Genomic DNA, 18,526 nt, shown 5'->3' with positions numbered 1-18,526 from the left:
GCGCCATGTCGTCCGTGTGTTTCGTTAGAGAACGCACGTTAAGGCCTCCGACGAGGCATGCTTCCTTAAGCGCCATGCGCTTGCAGTGCGCCGTGCGCCATCTTGTGAATCGCCCGTTAGGCAGAGCCCAACCAAGTGCACGGCCTCGAAGATATTGTCGAGCAACACGAAAAACTCCAGATGCAGATGTTGCTCGATAAGTGCTACATAAAAGTGTTTTTTTTTCCGAGCGTCAAAGTAGCCCGCAAATATACGCAAAAGTAGCCGCACGACTGTGCTTCTTTGACGCTCGGAAAAACTCTTTTATGTGGCACGTATCAAGCAACAGAGCGCTACATCTGGAGTTTTTCGTATTGCTCTACCATTTTCTCATTGACACTTTTCATATAACCACAATATTTGAGAAGCTGATTAATTAAGACTAATTATCTAACTAAGTGGAATAAAAAAAATTATCTGAGCATCGCCAAGCGACGGTAAAAAACATTGCCTTGGTTCTGTCCAGCTACGTGGAATTTGCATATTTTTAATGTTTCGCTCGGGTTACGCAGGACACCATGTATACTACGTGCATGCTTTGCGGCAGCGCTGGAGCAGTTAAACTCGTCGTGATGTCGATCCACTGATCTGCGAGCGCTACTGTGAGGAATGTAGATACAAGTATTGATCACCGGCTAAGTAACGAAACTCAACGCAGTCTGCTTCGGCGAACTGGTTTGTTGATGCAGGCTCGTGCTGCGAAGAACCCCGCTGCCAATCCAGCTGTCATCTGAAAACGCTACGAGACTTCTTCGACGACTTGCAAGACTCTGCGAACACCAAGGATGTCAGCGACCTCGTGAATTTCGCCCGGCATTTTTGCAAGTAAGGCTAACACAAAATACGTTCGGATGCATTCGTTATTTCTTGATTTGTCTCTGCTTAAGTGGAGACAGTTGTGTGATGTTGAATAACTTCCACCAGACAATCATGTGTGTAAGAAAAAAGCGTGCCATGCAATAACTAATTCCGCACACGGCTGTTAGAACTCTTACTAGACAGGAGAGGTGTTATGAACAGGTCTCATGGTTTAGTGAAAGGAAGAGTCAGATCGCAAAAAAAAAAAATACATAGACGGAGAAATAGCTGTTTATTCCCCTCCAGCTGGCACCGCCGCTCATCTCAGCACTTTTTTCGTTCAAACAGTGAGAGGGAGAAATCATATTCTTGCTGAAGCGGCGTAGCCCTCCAGTCCTCCATCTTTCAAGGCATTCATTGAAAATATTACTTACTAGATATGTCCGCCCCTAACGTAAAAGTACAAATGGGGTATTTGAGGTATAAATAAATAAATAAATAAATAAATAAATAAATAAATAAATAAATAAATAAATAAATAAATAAATAAATAACTTTCGTTACCCGGGCAGACTTTAAGAAAGCATGAGCCATTACACTCTATGAAGCTGGATGACTAGCGAAGCTGTGTAGCACACGACAGAGTGGTAACGCAGCATTTTGAACCCAGGTACGAATGCATTTATTGTCTTGAACGGTGGTCATCGTGAAAAAAAGGTACGCACACACATTTAGTTTTGTACATTCACGTCCATTCCTGTCATACCTTCGTTATGCAAATTCGTTATATACATTCGTGTTTTCATGTCGCGATATGTTGGGGCAAAGAGTTTGAGACCGAAATCAGCGCGCAGACTAGCAGTGGCCCAGTGCCGTCAGCGCCTTCGCAGAAGGAGGGGCGGTGTGGGAACGCTGGCATGATGAGCGGCAACGGAGCCAGTCTGGGAAGAAAAGGGCGCAAGCCATTGCAGATGATGGAGTTTTTACTCGCACAGATGAAAAATTCACGAAACCCTAGCCATAAACACCTTCGCTGTAAAATATAGAGGTCATGAATCAGGCGGTGGTATACCCAGGCGAAATGAAACTATAGCCTAGAAATAGAGATTTGTGCAGTCACTTTCTTTTCAAAGGTACGACAGCTTTGTAATTTAACATACAATATGACCTTATAAATAGTATTTTTTTTTCAATTCGAAGCATTTCTTGGCAAACATTTGCCACTTCGAGAGTATTTTTTTATCTATCTAGCCGCCTACGTGTTGGTGCTCTCATGGTCGTTTCGTTACCTTGGTATGTACCAAAATTGGCATAGTATGACAAGAATTTAAGACGAACATAAATGATAGGTCATGCTATGAATATCATCACATGTGTGTCATGTAGGCCATGCAACAGCCGCCTACGTTTTGGTGCCCTCATGGTCGTTTCGATAACTTGGTGTGTATAAGAATTGGCATAGTATGACAAGAGATATAACCTACCCTAATACATAGCTTTCATTGATTACGAGAAAGCGGTTGATTCAGTCGAAGCCTCAGCAGTCATGGAGGCATTATGGAATCAGTGTGTAGACAAGCCGTATGTAAAAATACTGAAGGATATATATATATATATATATATATATATATATATATATATATATATATATATATAGTCCTCCATAAACAAAGGAACAAAATCCCAATAAAGAAAGGCGTCAGGCAGGGAGATACGACCTCTCCAATGCTATTCACAGCGTGTTTACAAGAGGTATTCAGAGATATGGATTGGGAAGTATTGGGGATAAGAGTTAATGGAGAATACCTTAGTAACTTGCGATTCGCTGATGATCTTGCCTTGCTTAGTAACTCAGGGGACCAATTGCAATGCATGCTCACTGACCTGGAGAGTCAAAGTTGAAGGGTGGGTCTAAAAATTAATCTGCAGGAAACTAGAGTAATGTTTAACAGTCTCGGAAGAGAACAGCAGTTTACGATAGGTAGACAGGCACTGGAAGTGGTAAGGGAGTACATCGACTTAGGGCAGGTAGTGACCGCGGATCCGGATCATGAGATTGAAATAATCAGAAGAATAAGAATGGGCTCGGGTGCGTTTGGCAAACATTCTCAGATCATGAACACCAGTTTGCCATTATCCCTCAAGAGAAAAGTGTATTGTCACGTGGTCGTGACGTCAAGGAACACAGTACCAATACTGTGAAAGGCAAAACTAGCTTTTACTGGGCGAACCTGTGCCCACAAAACAGGCTACACTTAAAGCACAACGAGAGCGGCGAACACAGTCGGCGATCGTCGAAAATCTGATCAGCGGGTCCAGCGCGTCGGCTTTTATACAGCAGTCATCGAATGTTCCAGACTAATCGTTGGGACCCGCGTGCCTTCCACAAAGTTCTACACACTCTTAGGCAAAGTTACACCCTTTGGCTTGCCCCTTCTGCCACACAACAATAATCGTTATCTGCCTTGATGCGTTTCCTTTCTTTAACGCTGCGAGCCCGGAACTTTCCAGTAACGAACGGCACGCGCGTTATCAGAAGGGGCACTCCAAAGGGTGTAAACTGTTCTATGCTGATAACGCGCGTGCCGTTCGTCACTGGAAAGTTCCGGGCTTGCAGCGATAAAGAAAGGAAACGCATCAAGGCAGATAACGATTATTGTTGTGTGGCAGAAGGGGCAAGCCAAAGGGTGTAACTTTGCCTAAGAGTGCACCATTCGCGTAACGCGGTGAAATCAGATACACTCTAAGAACAGTTTACACCCTTTGGCTTGCCCCTTCTGCCACACAAAAATAATCGTCATCTGCCTTGATGCGTTTCCTTTCTTTATCGCTGCAAGCCCGGAAATTTCCAGTGACGAACGGCACGCGCGTTATCAGAAGGGGCACTCCAAAGGGTGTAAACTGTTCTATGCTGATAACGCGCGTGCCATTCGTTACTGGAAAGTTCTGGGCTCGCAGCGAACTGCGTTTGTGCCTGTATTCCATTTCTCCTTCTGGCCTTGTTCTTGTTGCGCTGCACTTCATGTTAATACTGGTCAGCCTATTCGCATACAAAACATTAATAATCACATAAACCATGACCTCGGTTATATCCCGGAAAACAATCGCCTACATCCCCAGATTCATGAAAAACAAATGGAAGGCATAAGAGAGGCCAAAATAAGAATATGACTGCGTCGTTTTGGCACGTAAAACCCTAAAATCATGTTTTTAGAATATAAATGCACAGTATGGGACTTAATATGGAAACTTCGGTAATATAGAACCTACGAAGTGAACTTGAATCTCCATAATTTCATGGAAATACGTATTTGATCTGGCTTTTCATTCATCAACACTGTCATTCAACAAAAAGCCTGCTGAGCGCCCTTCGCTAAATTTGCGTTATGAAATCGCCTGGCTGTGCCCTTACCATAAGTTCTACCATTCTAACCCTCGAATATTAAATTTACAACAGCTGGGTGGGTGTGATCACTTGTCTGCCAAAAAGCGGTATACCGCCTTCATCCCGTATAGTCAGCATCAAAAGCTTACAGACCCGCGGAATGTAAGAGAAGCTCGATATTTATGCACTCTAGGCACTCAATATGGTATTCTGATTTGCAGAAGGTGTTCCTCTAGAGGCCAACAACAATTTTGCATAGTACTACTGACTACGGGAAGGAACTAGATGCCCCGAAATTCAATTCTTCCCAGAACATGTACCGTATAAGCTTTCGACAGTAATAAAAGAAATAAATTCTGGGCTTTTACGAACCAACGGAGAGTTTTAGTACAGGGGCCCAAAAGAAATAGCGTCGAAGCCACTGCGCATGCGCGAGACGCAAACTGCGTTTGGGTTTTGCGTCGGGCACGCTGTTTCACCGGTTTAGCGGGAGCCCCAAAAGCTGTCCCAAAAGCTTTGCGTCAACATAGAGGCACCGGCCCATCGAAGCGACGGCTCTGAACTAGCACCAAATGCGGGCTCGATTCGTGGTAACGCATGAAGTTCGAAAGCTAGGAGAACTAAGTGCGGTTATCGCTTTCTCTCAACTAACTTGCGTAATGAAGGTTGATTCATTAGACGCCGCTGATTCCCAATTCGACTGTCGATGTCATGGCTTGTAGGCCTAGCACGGCTTAACTTGGCTGGTGAAGGTAAGTAAAGTTGGTTTGCTCAAAACTAAGCGCAACAAATTGCTTGCTGCTAGTAGAATAACCTCTAAATTGTACTTGAACGCGAAAACACGAAAGTCGAACTTATTCTACTGATCATAAAATGGTATATTGTAGTTTAGTATTTATGATCGCTTTTCTTTGACGCCGTAGTGGCGCTGAAAGCGCAAGTCACTATCCGCAAACGCAAAGCCCGATTCTAAAGCTCTTTACTCCTGCGCGCAACAACGCCAACACCCGCAAAGCCCTTTGGGGACCCAAAATTTCCGTGCCCCTATCGCAAAGCTTTCTGATACTACGATGATTATGAGGCAATGCCGTAGTAGGGTACTTTGACCACCTGGGGGGTTCTTTCATGTGCACCTAGTGAACGGTACCTCCAGGAACATTTCTGCAGTTCGCCATCGAAATGTGGCCGCTGGCTAACACTCCCAGGTTTAGTTCTTGCAGGTAAACATAAATACCCCAGAAAGCGAATGGGAAAACTGCGCCGCAGTAGCTCAGTTGTTAAGAGCATCGCACGCGTAATGCGAAGATGTGGGTTCGTGCCTCACCTGCGGCCAGTTGTTTATCATCCGATTTCATTTCCATTCATTTATAATTTACTTATTTCAATTATTCAGTACATGTAATTTCCCGTATGCTGTCCCTATATTTCCCCTATATATTATTACGACATTCACTCGCGCTGGTCCTCGCGTCGGGCGCCCATTCGCCACGCGAGCTCGTTGTCACTGGTCACGAGCTGCGCTTGCTGTGGACCGCTGCCCGTGGAAGCGTTTGGGACCGGGCTTGGAACGAGCTCTGCCTTCGCCACGACCTCTGAGCTGCAATGGCTGCGGCGATCGCTGACGCACCCCAACCGGCTGGCCCGCTCCAAGGATCCTGCCATGGACGTCGAGGTCCACTACGGGGACCTGCCCCAGGATATGATCAACGAACTCCGTGACGTGGCCTCCAAGGCCATGAAGGATTCGAAGGACTGGGCCGACATCGCCACCACCATCAAGACCGCCTTTGAGACCAAGTACGGCCCCACGTGGTTCTGCGTCGTGGGCAAGCACTTTGGCATCACGGGAACCTACGAGATGAACCGCGGAGGCTTTGTTTCCATAACCGGGGTGGCCGTCGGCGTCTTCAAGTTCAAGTAATGGCATTGGCTTCTCCACCGCTGACGATGGTATGTCTGAATCAGATAAAGCGTCACATGTCCTAAAAGGCATCGCCGACGACGCTTTCAATTTGCTTGTTTTCGGCAATGTCTCGACAATCGACGCCATCATTAAAGAATGCCGTCGCCTTGAACAAGTCAAGAGCCGCCGTATCACACACCACATCACGCGGCTACCCAACACCGCTGCTACGTCGACATGTGAGGGTCGATCGCGTCAGGCCACCACCTGTGACGACGTCACCCGTATTGTTCGCCGCGAGCTCGAGGCCGCCTCTTCGCCAGCTTTCTCCACGACACCTCCCGATCCGCCAGCAACCACGATTGCCATGATTCAGGCCGTAGCCAGACAGGAATTTGAGAACATGGGTCTGGACTCCGTGTGTTCAACATCTCAACCCAGCGTTCCCCAGTTCTCTACCGACCCTCCTCGTCCCCGACAGTCCTTTTCCGCCACATCTCGCCGCAACCCGTCCGATTGGCGTACCCCTGATGACAGACCAATCTGATTTCACTGCTGTCGCATCGGCCACGTCGCTCTTCACTGCCGCAACCGATGGCCACCGCCTCCTCGGACATACGCCGCCACTTATTCCCGCACATTTGGACCTTCTGTTCCCTATGCCACCCGCCATGAATCCACTGCTGCTTATGCCCCTGCTCCGAACCTTCGCTACAGCCGCTCGCCCTCACCTCGACGCCGTCAGTCTCGTTCGCCCCAACCCCGCCGCTTCTTTTCGCCGCCTATCGCCTCCCAGGCCCAGCCGGAAAACTAGGCACTGCAGCTTCTGGAGGTGAAGCTGCGCTGTCCACACTGCCCTCAAAATTTCTGCTCACGTTAAACACGAACCAAAACCTTCTTGACGTTGACGTTGATGGTTATCTTGTCACGGCACTCATCGATACAGGGGCACATCTTTCTATTATGAATGCTGCCTTCCGACGACGACTGAACAAGCTTCTCACCCCAGCGTCGGCACGCGTCGTCCGCGTTGCGGATGGCGGTACTGAGCCTATCATCGGCATGTGTACGGCACGTGTTAGCATCACCGGCCGCCACACTCCTGTCCTCTTCACCGTGATTGCTCATTGCACCCACGACCTCATTCTCGGCCTTGATTTTCTCTCCGCGCATTCTGCTCTTATTGACTGTTCTGCCAGTGCCCTTCGCCTTGAGTTGCCGATGCTCGCAGAACCTTCTGACGCACCCCAGTGCCGCCTACGCCCCACCGGCTTTATTCGCCTGCCGCCAAAATCAATAGCGTATATTGACCTCTTGTCTTCCCCACCAGTCCCTGATGGCGAGTTCCTCGTCACTCCTCTGCCCGACATTCCACTACAGTATGACGTTACCGTGCCTCACAGTATCCTTACTATTATTGCGAACCGCACTTTCATGCCTGTCTTTAACTTTGGCCACGGAGTAAGACATTCAGGAGGGGAAACTCCCTTCAGCGCGAGCGAGCGCGGGCGACCAGATAAGGTCACAATTGTATATGCTCCGACGGGGCCGTATACAGTGGCGGCGCCATGCGGCGCGTCGGAGAAGCCGCAGCGAAAAAAAAGAATGCAGCGCCCGGGCAGGCGGCTCCTTCGCGCTCTCAACGGCGGTAATTTCTTTCCAGGCCGCCAGCACGATAACGGCTCCGCGGGCTTGGGACGTTTTCTGGTCGCCGGAAACAGCGGAGTTTCCACTCCTAAATGTTTCTTGCTCCGTGACTTTGGCTTAGCAAAGCAAATTCTACCGCAAGGTATTTGCTTTGCCACCGTTGATTGTCTCGGCGACCATCACGTGGCAACATTATCGACCGATGCTTCTTGCGAGCTTAGCAGGCCCATCGTGCCAGCCTCGGCCGCCGATCCCAAGATACAGAAAATGGTTGCGACGGACCTGTCTTCTGCGCAGGCTGAAGACCTTTATCAAGTATTATCGTCCTATAGAGATATTTTCGACTTCGACGATCGCCCTTTAGGTCAGACGCTCGCGGTCAAGCATCGGATTCCTACTGGTGATGCTACTCCTATTCACCGACGACCGTATCGAGTTTCTGCGTCGGAACGCCAAGTAATTCAAAGCGAAGTGAATGAAATGCTAGGCAAAAACATCATTGAGCCTTCTTCGAGTCCCTGGGCGTCACCTGTAGTGTTAGTTAAGAAGAAGGATGGCACGTGGCGCTTCTGTGTAGACTACCGTCATCTGAAGAACATTACTAAGAAGGACGTCTACCCGCTCCCACACATAGACGACGCCCTTGACTGCCTCCACGGTTCCAGCTATTTCTCTTCTATTGATCTTCGTTCTGGATACTGGCAGATTACTGTTCACGATATGGACAGAGAAAGAAACGCGTTCATCACACCCGATGGCCTATGCCAATTTAAAGTAATGCCGTTTGGATTATGCAACGCCCCTGACACCTTTGAGCGTATGATGGACTCCTTGGTCCGAGGTTTCAAATGTCTCTGCTACCTCGACGACGTTATCGTCTTCTCGCCCACTTTCGACACTCACCTTGAGCGTCTAACCGCTATACTTGATGTATTTCGAAAGGCGAAGCTGCAACTTAACTCGTCCAAATGTCATTTCGGCCGCCGCCAAATTACTGTTCTGGGCCACCTCGTTGACGCTTCCGGAGTACAGCCTGATCCCGACAAAACTGGCGCTGTCCGAGACTTTCCGGTTCCGAAGACAGCCGCAGACGTTCTAAGTTTTGTAAGGCTAGGCTCGTACTTTCGTCGTTTTATTCAAGATTTTGCGGAAATTGCTAGACCCCACACTAATCTTTTGAAGAAAGACGTACAGTTCTCGCGGGGCACTTCAGAAGCCGCCGCCTTCTCTCGTCTCGTCGCTCTTCTAGAAAACCTCATCACCCATCCTCGCCCACTTCGACCCCGATGCCCCTACAGAATTGCGTACAGATGCCAGCGGTCATGGCGTAGGTGCCGTCTTAGCCCAGCGTCAGCGTGGCCAGGATCGCGTTATTGTTTATGCGAGCCGCCTCCTCCCACATTCGGAGCGCAACTATTCCATTACGGAACGAGAATGCTTTGCTGTAGTCTGGGTGGTTACGAAGTTCCGTCCTTACCTTTACGGTCGCCCTTTTTCCGTAGTCACTGACCATCATGCTCTCTGCTGGCTCTCATCGCTAAGAGATCCTGCAGGCCGGCTTGGTCGATGAGCTTTGAGGCTACAAGAATTTTCATTTTCCGTGGTCTACAAGTCTGGCCGCCTGCACCAAGACGCTGACAGCTTGTCGCGTTACCCTGTTGACGACCCTGACTCCTCCAATATTACGAATGCTGCTTGCGTATTCTCTGTGTCGCAGCTGCTTAATTTCGCCGACGAGCAATGTCGTGACGCCTACATCAGAGCACTCATCGACCGTTTTGAACACTCTCTGGCCGATGCTGCTCTACGCCTCTTCGTCCTCCGCGACGGTACTCTGTACCGTCGTAACCTTCATCCGGACGGCTCTGAGTTCCTACTTGTCATACCTAAACACCTCCGCTCAATCGTTCTAGAAGAGCTTCACGACGCACCAACGGCAGGACACCTCAGCGTATCTCGAACCTATGACCGTGTACGTCGCCGTTTTTTTCTGGCCGGGCCTTGCCCGTTCCGTACGACGTTACGTCGCCGCTTGTGAACTTTGCCAACGACGCAAGAAGCCTTCCCAGCTCCCCGCTGGTTAGCTGCAGCCGCTCGACATCCCTGCCGAGCCCTTCCATCATGTTCGCTTAGACCTTCTCGGCCCATTTCCGGAATCTACATCAGGAAACAAGTGGGTTGCAGTCGCGGCGGACTACGCGACCCGCTACGCCGTAACCCGCGCTCTTCCGACCAGTTGCGCAACTGATGTTGCGGACTTCCTCCTGCATGATATCATTTTGATTCATGGTGCTGCGCGTCAATTGCTAACAGACCGTGGCCGTACGTTCTTAGCCAAAGTCATTGACGACATCATGCGTGCCTGCTCAATACAGCATAAATTTAAAACCTCCTACCACCCTCAAACGAACGGCCTCACTGAGCGTTTGAACCACACCCTTACACACATGCTATCCAAATACGTTTCAGACGACCACCGTGACTGGGACCAGGCTCTACCTTACATCACCTTTGCGTACAATTCTTCCCGTCTCGACACTGCTGGCTTTTCTCCTTTTACCTCTTGTATGGCCGTGAACCGACGCTACCACTGGACACTGTGCTTCCGTCCACCACAGCATCAACTAGCGCTTATGCCCGTGATGCTATCGCCCATGCTGACCATGCTCGCCAACTTGCGCGCGCTCGTCTACAAGTCTCTCAAGACAAACGAAAGCAGCGCTACGACCTCCATCACCGTGATGTCAATTTCGTGCCCGGCACCCTCGTGTTGCTTTGGTCACCATCGCGTAAAGTTGGCCTTTGTGAAAAACTGCTTTCCTGCTACACGGGCCCATATCGCGTGCTTGGCCAAGTGACCGATGTCACCTACGAAATCGTTCTAGCCACGCCCACTACGTCCTCTGCTGTGCCAACCAGTGACGTTGTCCACGTCGCCCGACTCAAACCCTACAACTCTCCACTCCCCTTGGATATTTAACAGCACCGTGACGGCGCTTTCGCCGACGGGGGGTAGTATTACGATATCATCGAACGATGCCCAAGGGACGAGCCGCCGCGAGGACGCCGACGAAGTGGCTCTGTGCCTTTGGCGCAAGTGAATGTCAGCCTGGTGCTCTGGCTCCAGTCCAGTGTAAATTGCCTGTAAATAGCCCCTTTCGTCTGTGTATTTCTACACGTAACAATATATAGTGTAACAGATCGAAGTCTGCTCCGCACCATTGTCAGTTGCACATCACTCCAGGAAGAGCAAAACATTTGTTGAGTGAGCTCCCAAACCACAGTTTGCAATGTGGGAATGCGGTTTAAATCAATGATCTGTGACCTCAAAGAGGCGTGACGTGACGCTAACGTATTTATCTCGCATTTACCGCTAAATCACCACTGAAATATTCTTGATTAGGGTCACAGATTCTTCTAGAAAAAGAATGTTTATACGATAGACTACATTATCGCACCCCTGTGTTTTATTTTGCGCAAGATTATCAAAACTTATTATAATTATAAACTGGGCAAATTGCAACTGCGAATCCATGTTAGCTAACCATTGCCGGAATTCACGCTCATACATCGACACAAAGAAACCTAGACGAGTGCTGCGTTCGTGCTGATATCAAGATATGAAGACATTTAGTATTTAATAAATTTCGTGTGGCGATAAGGGATTGGTTCAATTGATAAGACACTTGCGCTGCATCCCGAGGATAGAATTTTGAGGCTTTGAGTTGCCGGCCCATAATAAGCGAAAAATAAAGCTTTTGAAATAATAATTTCACAGAAGTGTCCGACTTCACGCGATCTCCACTAACACACTACAGTTACACATAAACTATCACATTATATATATGTTGGTGAAGGCACACAGTACTTGAAGATTATTTACAATTGACGATGCGGCAAAGGCAACTTACATAATGTAGTGATTGCATATTAGATATGCGTAAACAAAAACTTCACGTGCATGCGGGAGCACGCAGACACTGCAATAACATGTACACACATTATACCATGTGCATTCAAAAAAGTTGTTTTGATGACCCGGCTGCGAGAAACAGGCTGGACGAAAAGCAAGCCGGACGCATCCACCAACCACAGACGGGAAACGACATGACTACTGTCTGTAGAACTCCTCTTCCCCGAGAAAAAGCAATTCCTCCGACAGAAGCGGCCGTAGCCCAGAGTAGAGCTGCTCCTCAAGTTTAAAAAGAGCGCCGAGACGGCGTCCCACAGCAACTCCCTTGCAGCGGTTGCACCACTAAAAAGAAAGCGCAGCAATTAGAAGTCGCGCGAAGTGACTACGGGGGCAACGACCAGAGCTGATGAAACGATTAACTGTGAGGTCAGGAAAGCTAGCCTGCACGGCCCTCCAAAAGACCCTGGCAACGACACAACGCTACAAAACATGCTGTTTGGATTCTAGAATGGGTGCAATGGGGACAGATCGAAGATGAAATCATGCCCCACCGTTCTATTCCGTCACACGTGGAGAGCGCTCCCCACACGAGACGCCACTTGAAGTCGCGGAGATGGCCAGGCAGAAGCTATGGCTTTATCGCACCCCACCACACACGTGTGCAACGTGCAGTGCGCGCTAGGGGAACCAAATGGATCATCTAGGTGCCATTGTGTCCACAAGATGGCTTTCGAGAGTGCCCACGTCAGGATAGACATGCTGCACGTGGTGATGAAGTGCCGCTGCCATAGGATAATACAGTTGAACCTCGCTACAACGAAACTGACGGGGCGCGCGAAAAATTTCGTTAAAGCGAAATTTCGTTGAGGCGAAAACAGGCCAAAAACACTGTCAGGTTGGACCACATAGTCCCAAAACATCATTTATTTCCAAAGAAGTCGGTCAGCTTCTTCTGCTTCTTTTTTTTTGCCACGAGTGCAGTGGCGCGGCTTTCGCACTCGGTGAACAGTTGCATCGCGACGTCGTCATCGTGAGCACCGAAAAATCTGCGGATCACATCAAAAGCATCCATCACTTTTATTGCAGGTGGTGGCGCTAAGTCCTCCGCGTCGCTGTCATCATCCGATGATGCGTCGTTGTGGCGAACGCCCTCAATTATAGCTTCGTCACTCAGCTCCTCGTGAGCTAGCACTTCACTGTCAACAGCGATGTAGTCGCCGATGTGAACATCGGCCGGCACATCTCCGGAGTCCTGAAGGGCTGCCCATGCCGCATTGGCCTCTGTGGAGGGTGGAGCAATTGTACTGCAGCCTTCCTCGTCCGACGTGGAGTTCGCTGCCAGTTGAGCATCGGAGTGAAAGCCGGCGTGCACAAAACAGTTGTAGATGATACTGCGACTGGTTGCCGTCCACGCTGCTGAGACCATCTGTACAGCCATGTACAAATCCACTTCGATTGCCCGACCGGTGTCGATGTTTAACACCAGCCGCTGAATCAGTCGCTGTCGATAAGCGCTTTTAACGCTATTGATGATACCTTGATCCAGCGGCTGGATTAAAGCCGTGCAATTCGGCGGGAAGAATCTTACTTCCACGCTTTGAAGCTGAACGTCTTCAACGTTATGCGCTGAGCAATTGTCGATGAGCAAACAAACCTTACGTTTCTTTGCCGTCATGTCACGGTCGAAAGCGGTTAGCCACTCTTTGAAAACGGCCCGTGTCATCCAAGACTTCTTATTGGCAACATATTTGACGGGCAGGCTCTTGCCACCTTTGAAGCACCGCGGCTTCGCACTTTTGCCTATCACCAGTGGGCAGCGCTTGTCAGACCCGTCCATGTTGCAGCACAGGAGCACAGTCACACGCTTTTTGCTATGCTTCCCTCCGCTGCATGGCTGGCCCTTCATGTGAAGCGTCTTGGAGGGGAGGAGCTCGAAGAAAAGTCCCGTTTCATCGGCATTGTATATGTCTGATGTGGCATATTTCTCCATTAATTCCGGCACAGTAGCTGATGCCCAAGCAGATGCAGCGTCGGCGTCTGATGAGGCCGACTCCCCACACAGCACTTTAGCGACGATTTCATGCCTGGCCTTAAAACGGGTCAGCCACCCTGAGCTGGCTTTGAAATCATTGATGCCCAGCATACAGGCATAGCCAAGTGCCTTTTGCTGCAACATGTTTCCGCTGACCGGCATCTTCTTTGCGCGCACGTCGAGGAACCACGTGTACAGAGCCTTCTCAAGGTCCTCATGAGCCGCTTGCGTCAGCTTTTTCCGCTTCGCGGATGTCCCCGAAGAAAGAGCTTGCGCTATCGCGTCTTTCGACTTCAAGATCGTTGACAGCGTGCTCTGTGAGATGCCGAAGTCCGCTGCAACATCTCCCTTTTTCCTGCCACTGGATGCCGCGCTGATAATCCGTGCCTTCTCTTCAAGCGAGAGGAACTTCCGCTTTCTAGATGAAGTCGCCATGCTCGCATTCATTACAGCGCACTAGCAGCACAAGCACGAGTGAAAAAAACTAGGGCAAACGCGCTGCTGTTGCCAGGCTGCTGCGTCCTTTGGCAACGGATTGGTTGCGGCTCTGAATTGGATTGGAAGAAAACGGGAGCTTGCCCCCGCGCCTTGTCGCAAGGCAGCCAGCCCGATAGTCATCAACACCAAGCTATGGCGGTGATCATGTGCGTTTCAGTGAGTGGATTAGTTTGGTCCAGCGAATGTTTAGCGAAACAAAGCAGCGTGGGCCTATGGAAGTACATAGATGGGCGGCGATATGCTTGTTTTATTGTAAGATATATTTTTAAATCGAGCTTCGCATAGCAAAAATTTCGTTGAAGCGGAAACGCGCCCCAAAAATGGTTCGTTGTGATGAGAAATTTGTTCCATTACTTTGTATAGCGAGCTGACGGGGAATTGGAAATATTTCGTTGAAGCGAAAATTTCGTTGAAGCGACGTTCGTTGTAGCGGGGTTCGACTGTATGCAGGTGTGCTTTATACCCTCGGCCCGCAATTTAGGCGTACAACGGGTAACAAGTGCCAGGGAAATAGAAGAGTTCGCGCGCGTGGCACTGTTCACCGTGTAACAGCCGGAGCAGCAATCGCAGAGCAAGCAGCCGGCAGCAAACAGACACGGATGGGACGTGAAATCGCCGCCAGAGCGTGGTTTCCCGAGCGCAGTGAGAGATCAACTCTGAAATGCCCGATCTGGAAACTGAAACCACAAGGGGCTGGAATGACGTAGCGATACGTAATCGTGACGGTATCACATCACACGGTCGCAAATTACAGATTGTGCTAAGTGCCTTCTCTGCAGCTGGGGTAAATAGTATTCTTGTGCATCCTGAATATTTTTTATTACATCCTCAGTAATTCAAAAGTGACACAGAGACAGATATGCGCCGTACTAGGCATAATCGAGGCCTAAAATGCGAATAGAATCGCTCTTTTTGAACACTGGTAGAGAGAAATGAGGTGGGTCTGTAGGGAACCAATAAACAGTTACTGACATTTTGAAAAATTCAGAGCAGCTCCTGAAATATTTCCGTACTCAACAAATAAGACGAATTCTACGCAATAAGCTGTCTTCGTCCGGAGAATATACCATGGCGTCACTGGCGAAGACCTTCGCAGAACCACTACCACATGGTTGGAGGCCTTGAACGTAAGGTTCTCCGTATTGAGCGCAGAAATGTCTCAAATGGCTGAACACAAGGAGTACTGGGGATAGAGGAAACACTTGACAGACATCACGGGTGACGAAAGATGCTGCGTTTCCACGTCCATGGAGGAAGAAATAATTTCTTATATTTGTATAGGCACTTCTGAGTAGTTGAATTTGACGAAATGTCATATGCTGTGGAGGAGGAGGAGGAGGAGGAAAAAACTTTATTCTTGTCCTGTACAAGGTGTTGCCACCCGCCTGGCTAGTCCCATGTTGGGACCGGGAGGTCAAGCCTCCTAGCCCTATCACGGGCGTACTGGACAGCCAGGACTTGAGGGATATGATCTGGAGATCTTATCATTCCTAAAAACCGATTCCGGGAAATGCCAGGGCCGAGCGACCCACACTCCCAGAGCATATGTTCAAGCGTGCATATCTCCTTTTTGCATGCTTTGCATATAATATTCATGTCTGCAATGTCATACCATTCCTTTATTTGTGCAGGTGAACAATAAGACTCTGTTTGTAATTGCCTAAGTGTAACTGCTTGTGCTCTGTTTAGTCTATAGTGAGGGGGTGGAAACTCCCTCCTTCCCATGTAGTAATGTTTTGTAATTTCATTGTATGTAATGAGGGTATCTCTCTGTAAGTTCTCCAATCCAGCAGAATCAAAACCATATGTAGAAGCGGCCCGGTCTGTAAGGTCGCGGGCGACGCTGTTGGCCGGTTCATTTGGATTGACAGGAATACCATCAAGTGAACCAAGGTGCGCCGGGAACCAATAAATGAAACGCGTAACATTTGTTTGCCTTTTGTTAATTATTTTCGCAGCCTGTGGGGCAATTTTTCCCCTATTGAAAGCTCTAATAGCTGTTTTCGAGTCGCTATAAATTTCTGTAAATCTATCGTCTGTTAGTGCCAATGCAATGGCAACTTGTTCAGCGACTTCAGGTTTGCTAGTGTAGACCGTGGCGCAGTTGGTGCAATTGCCCTGATGATCCACTACTGCCGCCGCGAACTTAGTTCGATCGTTGTAAGCAGCCGAATCAACAAAGCAGGCTCCTCTGCCCCCTTTATCCATTTTCTTGATTATCGCCCTGGCTCGCGCAACTCTCCTGTTGATGTTATGTTTTGGGTGCATATTCCTGGGTAGCGGTGCGACAATTATGTTGTCTGCGAATTCTTGATTAACTTTAGTGTACTGTGCTGGATCCGTAATCGGGTTGATCATAATCTTGTCCAGGATTGATCTTCCCGTGCTGGTTGTAGATAGTCTCGCTATTTGTGATGTTTCTTGAGCCTCCGCGATCTCCATGGTCGTGTTGTGTATTCCTAACTTGAGCAATTTTGCAGTGCTGGTTCGAATTGGGAGCCCCAATGCGCTTTTAACAACTTTCTTGATCGCTGAGTCAAGCTTCTTGAGTTGAACTTGCGTCCAGTTGTACATGGCAGCGGCGTATGAAATATGACAGAGCACGAAAGAGTTGATTAACCTGATGAGGTTATCTTCTTTCATGCCCTTGTGTCTTCCTGCCAGGCGTCTGATCATCCTGCACGCGTTATCCGTTTTAAGGGTGATTTTCTTGACCTCCGTATGGTTTCCACCGTTTGCGTCAATGAAAAAGCCTAGTACCCTGATCACGTTGACTCTGTGTATATTGGCACCATTTTCTGTATGTAGGTGTATATTGCTTTCCGATAGAGGTTTCCAGCCCTTAGGCCTGCCCCCTTTTTCACGTCTATAAAGTAGCAACTCCGATTTATGTGGGGAGCACCTGAGTCCAGTGGGTCTCAGGTATTCTTCCACCGTCTTGATCGCTTCAGTCAGTGCGTCCTGTATCTGCCCTTCACTGCCACCAGCACACCATACAGTGAGATCATCAGCATAAATGGTATGGTCAATGCCCTTAATGTTGCCCAGCTTTCTGGACAGACCAATCATGCACAGGTTGAAAAGGACGGGAGAGATCACCGATCCTTGGGGGGTTCCTCGATCTCCGAGCTGAACCACTTCCGAGTTTGTGTCTCCGACCTTTATCGTCGCCGTGCGTGCTTCAAGAAAGGATTTGATGTATTTAAACATCCTCAACCCGAGTCCGATGTCTTCTATTGTTTTGAGGATGTACTCATGCTTGATGCTGTCGAACGCTTTTTCCAAGTCTAATCCCAGTATGGCCTTAGTATTTCTAGAATATCCGTCGAGTATGTGGTGTTTAATTTGCTTCATGGCATCCTGCGTGGAAAGTGCGGACCTAAAACCCAGCATGTTGTGGGTGTATATATTATTATCCTCTAAGTGGTCCTTTAGCCTGTTAAGGATTGCGCGTTCAGCGACCTTCCCCACGCATGATGTAAGTGATATTGGACTTAAGTTGTCCAAGCTTGGAGGTTTACCCGGTTTCGGTATTAGTATAACTTGTGAAGTTTTCCATTCTTCTGGCACTTCGCCTGAGATCCATGCTTCATTGATGAAGTCTGTCAGCGATTCAATTGACGGCTCATCGAGATTGCTAAGTGATCTGTTTGTTACTCCATCAGGACCGGGGGCTGACTTTCGATTTAGTTCCCTTAACACCCTCCGGATTTCGGATGTGCTGAAGGGTTGGTCGAGTTCAGGTTGAGCGGCTCCCCTGTATTCTGATTGAAGTGGCTGGTCCTGCTCATTTCTAACTGGTAGGTATTTGTCAATTAGTTGTTTGGTTACTGTTTCGATGGGCTGATCCTTAAGGGCTATGTGTATAGCTCGGGCAAGGCTGTGTCTCTGGTTGGATTTAGTGCCTTTTTCATCCAGCAGATGCTTGATCAAGTTCCACGCCTTGCCGTTCCTTATTTGCCCATCGATTGACTCACAAAACTCGTCCCACTGTTGCTGGCAGAGGGTGTTACAGTATTTTTCGATTTGTTTATTAAGTTCTGCAATTCTTTTTCTCAGTCTACGATTTAGTCTTTGGGCCCGCCACCTTCGGGTTATGGCTTCCTTGGCTTCTATTAAGTGGGCAAGTTTCGAGTCCATTGCCTCTACATTAGTGTCTGTAACAATTCTTTTGGACGCTGTTTTAATGTCCCTTCTGATGCCCTCACACCAGTCTCTGAGATTGAGTTTGGTGGTTTCTTTTCCGCTTTGGGCTCTTAACTTACGAAAAAGGTCCCAATCTAAGACCTCGAATTCTCGAGTTCGGCCTTT

The 18,526-nt window shown here is 48.7% G+C and overlaps 2 protein-coding genes across 3 annotated transcripts in view; both read left to right on the top strand.

Moving 5' to 3' along the window:
• The window catches only part of LOC142573049 (uncharacterized), a 114,527-nt gene that overhangs the window by 41,195 nt on the left and 54,806 nt on the right, over nt 1-18,526 (top strand). For both annotated transcript variants that reach the window (XM_075682551.1, XM_075682552.1), the window contains exon 2: nt 729-864. In XM_075682551.1, the coding sequence (XP_075538666.1) occupies nt 729-864 (136 nt within the window). The remainder of the gene's footprint in view (nt 1-728; nt 865-18,526) is intronic.
• LOC142571154 (dynein light chain LC6, flagellar outer arm-like) lies at nt 5,883-6,143 on the top strand. The gene has a single exon (XM_075679432.1). The coding sequence runs from the start codon at nt 5,883-5,885 to the stop codon at nt 6,141-6,143; it is 261 nt and encodes an 86-aa protein (XP_075535547.1).

The sequence above is a fragment of the Dermacentor variabilis genome, chromosome 2, assembly GCF_050947875.1.
Source record: "Dermacentor variabilis isolate Ectoservices chromosome 2, ASM5094787v1, whole genome shotgun sequence".
Taxonomy (NCBI): domain Eukaryota; kingdom Metazoa; phylum Arthropoda; class Arachnida; order Ixodida; family Ixodidae; genus Dermacentor; species Dermacentor variabilis.
This window is presented reverse-complemented; position numbering and strand designations above follow the sequence as displayed.